Below are 2,979 nucleotides of genomic sequence, written 5' to 3'. Positions count from 1 at the left end.
AAAAGATGATATTTATAGATTATGCAAAAAGATAAAAAGTATGATAAATTAATCACAAAATTAAAATGAAATATTTTAGAAAACATATGCAACTTCTATTGAAATATAAATTAATAGATACTAAATGTGTGTTTATAGAATTTGTGGGTAAGAATGAATATTCCCATGGTTAGCAGGTATTTTAATCACTGTTTGTGATAATCCAAACTACCTATCTTGGAGGAATTTAATTAATATAACACTGATCAAGAATAATTTTGTATTGGTCAAAGTAAATATGATTGGCCCCCTATGGACTGACGGAATTTGCTTTAAATTTTGATTACATTAGTTGCATTGTTCAACTCTTTTGGGGGCAAATGTGTAGAAAACACTATTACAAGAAGTGGACCTCTTTGAACTACTGGCTTGACCTCGCCTAGATTCTCAACTTTCAAAGAGAAATGATTTACCTTGCTGCGCTTACTCCCTTTATACGGAAGAGCCGAATACTATATCATTGAATATGATTTAAATCAGCTTAAATCATCAGTGGAAATTATTGCCTTCCAACTCATTTAGACGTACTGAGCAGTTATCATACAATGACAACCATGAACTTATTATAAACTTACTTGTTGAACTGTGCTCATACAAATCCTGCTCATGTCGAATATTGACTCTAATAAATAACCAACAGTATTGTACTCCGCAAGCTACTTCTCAGGTCTGTAATAACTTGAAGAAAGCAAACGTGTATCAGACGAGATCATTCTCCCAATAGAGATTGTCAGAGCAAGTCCAAGATGAAATAAATCTGTGGTGACAATACTTCGCTCAAACTGAGTTATCGGTAGAAAAATGTCTTCTTCCATATTGATCTCAATAACCCAGGGTGCTAAACTTCCTGCACTGCTAAAGAATTGATCTTCAGCTGTGTCAGATTTATAGCGATCCTCTAAAATAGTTGAATCTTGTAGTTCAGTCCCACCGTATTTCATATTGGTATCTCTTAATTGTGAATATGGGTGACCTTGCTTATATTTCACAGGTAAAGCTGTCGAATCTGTGGGAGAAACAGAGCAGGAAGTAAAAGTATGATCATCAGTAACAATGCGTTCTTCGTTGTCTGAATTTTAGTGATTTGACTTAGGACTGTAATCATGAAAGAAAATTTGATCATGGGTTTACTTTTACCTTGCTGATGATCGCCACAGTTTAATGGCAGCCCCTCAACAATCTGTGTCACAGCCTTACCCAATGAAAAGGATTTACTGGTAACCTTTTTGCTCAAATGTGTATTCCAATACTTCTTTACTTCATCAGCTGTCCTGCCTGGCACTCGCCCTGCAATGAAAGACCATCTGCAACAATACAGAAACTTTTAGCTTACCCACAAAATCAAAGAGAACAAGAAAAATCTTTCGTAACTGTAGAAGAAGACACATTAACATGATAGGATTTCAAGGATTAGAATTCGATTGCCTTACCGATTTCCAAGTAGATTATGAAACCTTATGATGAGATCCTCTCCATCTGGGGAAATATGGCCGTGCTTAACATTTGGGTGCAGATGATTCATCCAACGCAATCTGCAGCTCTTTCCACAACGCATCAAGCCTGTATTAAATGATGTCTACATCAGTTTAATGTTAAACAATGCTAAAGGTCATGATTTATGAGAACTGAAAATACTGTTAAATATATTTGGTGGGGTCTTGGAAAGAAGTTATATTTCAATCAAAGATAGGTGGGTAAGATTATAAGAGTAGTAGTTTTGTGGTATATCACATAATATTAGAGGAGCTTCAGGTATTCTATCGAGTGGCTTTAGAGAGGTTTTCGAAATAAGTCACATCTGAGTTAAAGATGATTTGGTCTTATAAAGACTAGTAGCTTAATGGAGAAATGACTATCCAGCTCTTGGATGCACCAAGACATCGATTATGATTTATGGAAAGTATGGACTCTTTGATGCATCTGAGGAGCTGTATAGCCGTTTTTACTTAATGGTAGATCACTCCAATGACAAATGGAAGATTTTAAAATCAAATTCTAACTAGTCCAAACTATCAAAAATTGGATTCCAATAAAAATAGTGATAATTCTAATATTAACAAAATGTCTATTTATTTCCCCTCCTCAAATGTATACCAAACAAGCGTATAGCCCAGCTACTTATATATAGGAAATGTCATAGGCAATCTGCATGTTCACAAACATAATATGTCTTACCAGCTTTGTAGGGAAGAGTGCTCCAATGTTGTATGCCATTAGCCTCAATATAACTTTTCAACAGCAAATCTTCCTCAGCAGTCCATGGTCCTTGGTTAAGTACTACACCCAGAGAAGCTCGAGCCATGGGAACTATGAACCTTGACTATAAATCTAATCACTGAAAAATTAAAAGTGCAATGAATATTGAGTCTATGTCAAATTAAACTTAACAAATCAATAGCATTAATCCAATCAGACCAAAGATCTTTCACAAATACCTCTGCAAACTAAACAAATAGACCTTCAGTTAGAGATAATTAATAAATGAGATAACAAGGCTAAGAAAAGAGATTTGCAAGAGAATCAAGCTCTAGTATTATCAGGTTTGCAAACCTTAGTCTTTGCTTTATAATAACAGATTAGGTAGGTTTCAATACTACAGTAGAAGTTCTGACTACTATTCATATTCTGAATGGTAGTTGCAGAGAATTAAGTAGATTTATTCAACGAAGTACTATGGTAGGTAGAAACAATCTTATGGTCTTTCTGAACAATGATAAATATATAAATGTCACAAAAAATTGCCCTCAGATTATGACCATGTAATAGTGACACCCAACTTTTGGGCTGAAGTGTAAATTTTTGGAAAAACAGAATGAGATTCAAATATAAGAGAAGATGGATAGTTCCTTATACTGGTAAGTCCAACTCTCAACCCCATACATAATACTATTTTAGTGAATATTTTATGTTCTGTCTTTTATGACTACAAAGTAGGACAGT

The 2,979-nt window shown here is 34.4% G+C and overlaps 1 protein-coding gene across 1 annotated transcript; it reads right to left on the bottom strand.

Annotated features, from left to right (window-relative positions):
* Nucleotides 1–258: 258 nt before the first annotated feature.
* Nucleotides 259–2,565, bottom strand: LOC131064311 (transcription factor MYB23). Its single transcript, XM_057998415.2, has 5 exons — nt 2,475–2,565; nt 2,215–2,374; nt 1,470–1,599; nt 1,177–1,343; nt 259–1,045 (listed from the first exon to the last, which is right to left on the bottom strand). The coding sequence occupies exons 2-5, from the start codon at nt 2,339–2,341 to the stop codon at nt 696–698; spliced, it is 774 nt and encodes a 257-aa protein (XP_057854398.2). The 5' UTR covers nt 2,342–2,374; nt 2,475–2,565; the 3' UTR covers nt 259–695.
* Nucleotides 2,566–2,979: the final 414 nt, after the last annotated feature.

The sequence above is a fragment of the Cryptomeria japonica genome, chromosome 3 (assembly GCF_030272615.1).
Source record: "Cryptomeria japonica chromosome 3, Sugi_1.0, whole genome shotgun sequence".
Taxonomy (NCBI): domain Eukaryota; kingdom Viridiplantae; phylum Streptophyta; class Pinopsida; order Cupressales; family Cupressaceae; genus Cryptomeria; species Cryptomeria japonica.
Note: the sequence above shows the minus strand (reverse complement) of the source record. Positions and strands in the feature narration are given on the sequence as shown.

Excerpts from the sequence above, each read along its gene's own strand:
- LOC131064311 (XM_057998415.2), bottom strand. The coding sequence starts at position 2,341 with ATGGCTCGAGCTTCTCTGGGTGTAGTACTTAACCAAGGACCATGGACT. Across the intron at positions 1,344-1,469 it reads CATAATCTACTTGGAAATCG|ATGGTCTTTCATTGCAGGGC; the intron begins GTAAGGCAATCG and ends GTATTGTTGCAG. Across the intron at positions 1,046-1,176 it reads CTGTGGCGATCATCAGCAAG|ATTCGACAGCTTTACCTGTG; the intron begins GTAAAAGTAAAC and ends TTTCTCCCACAG.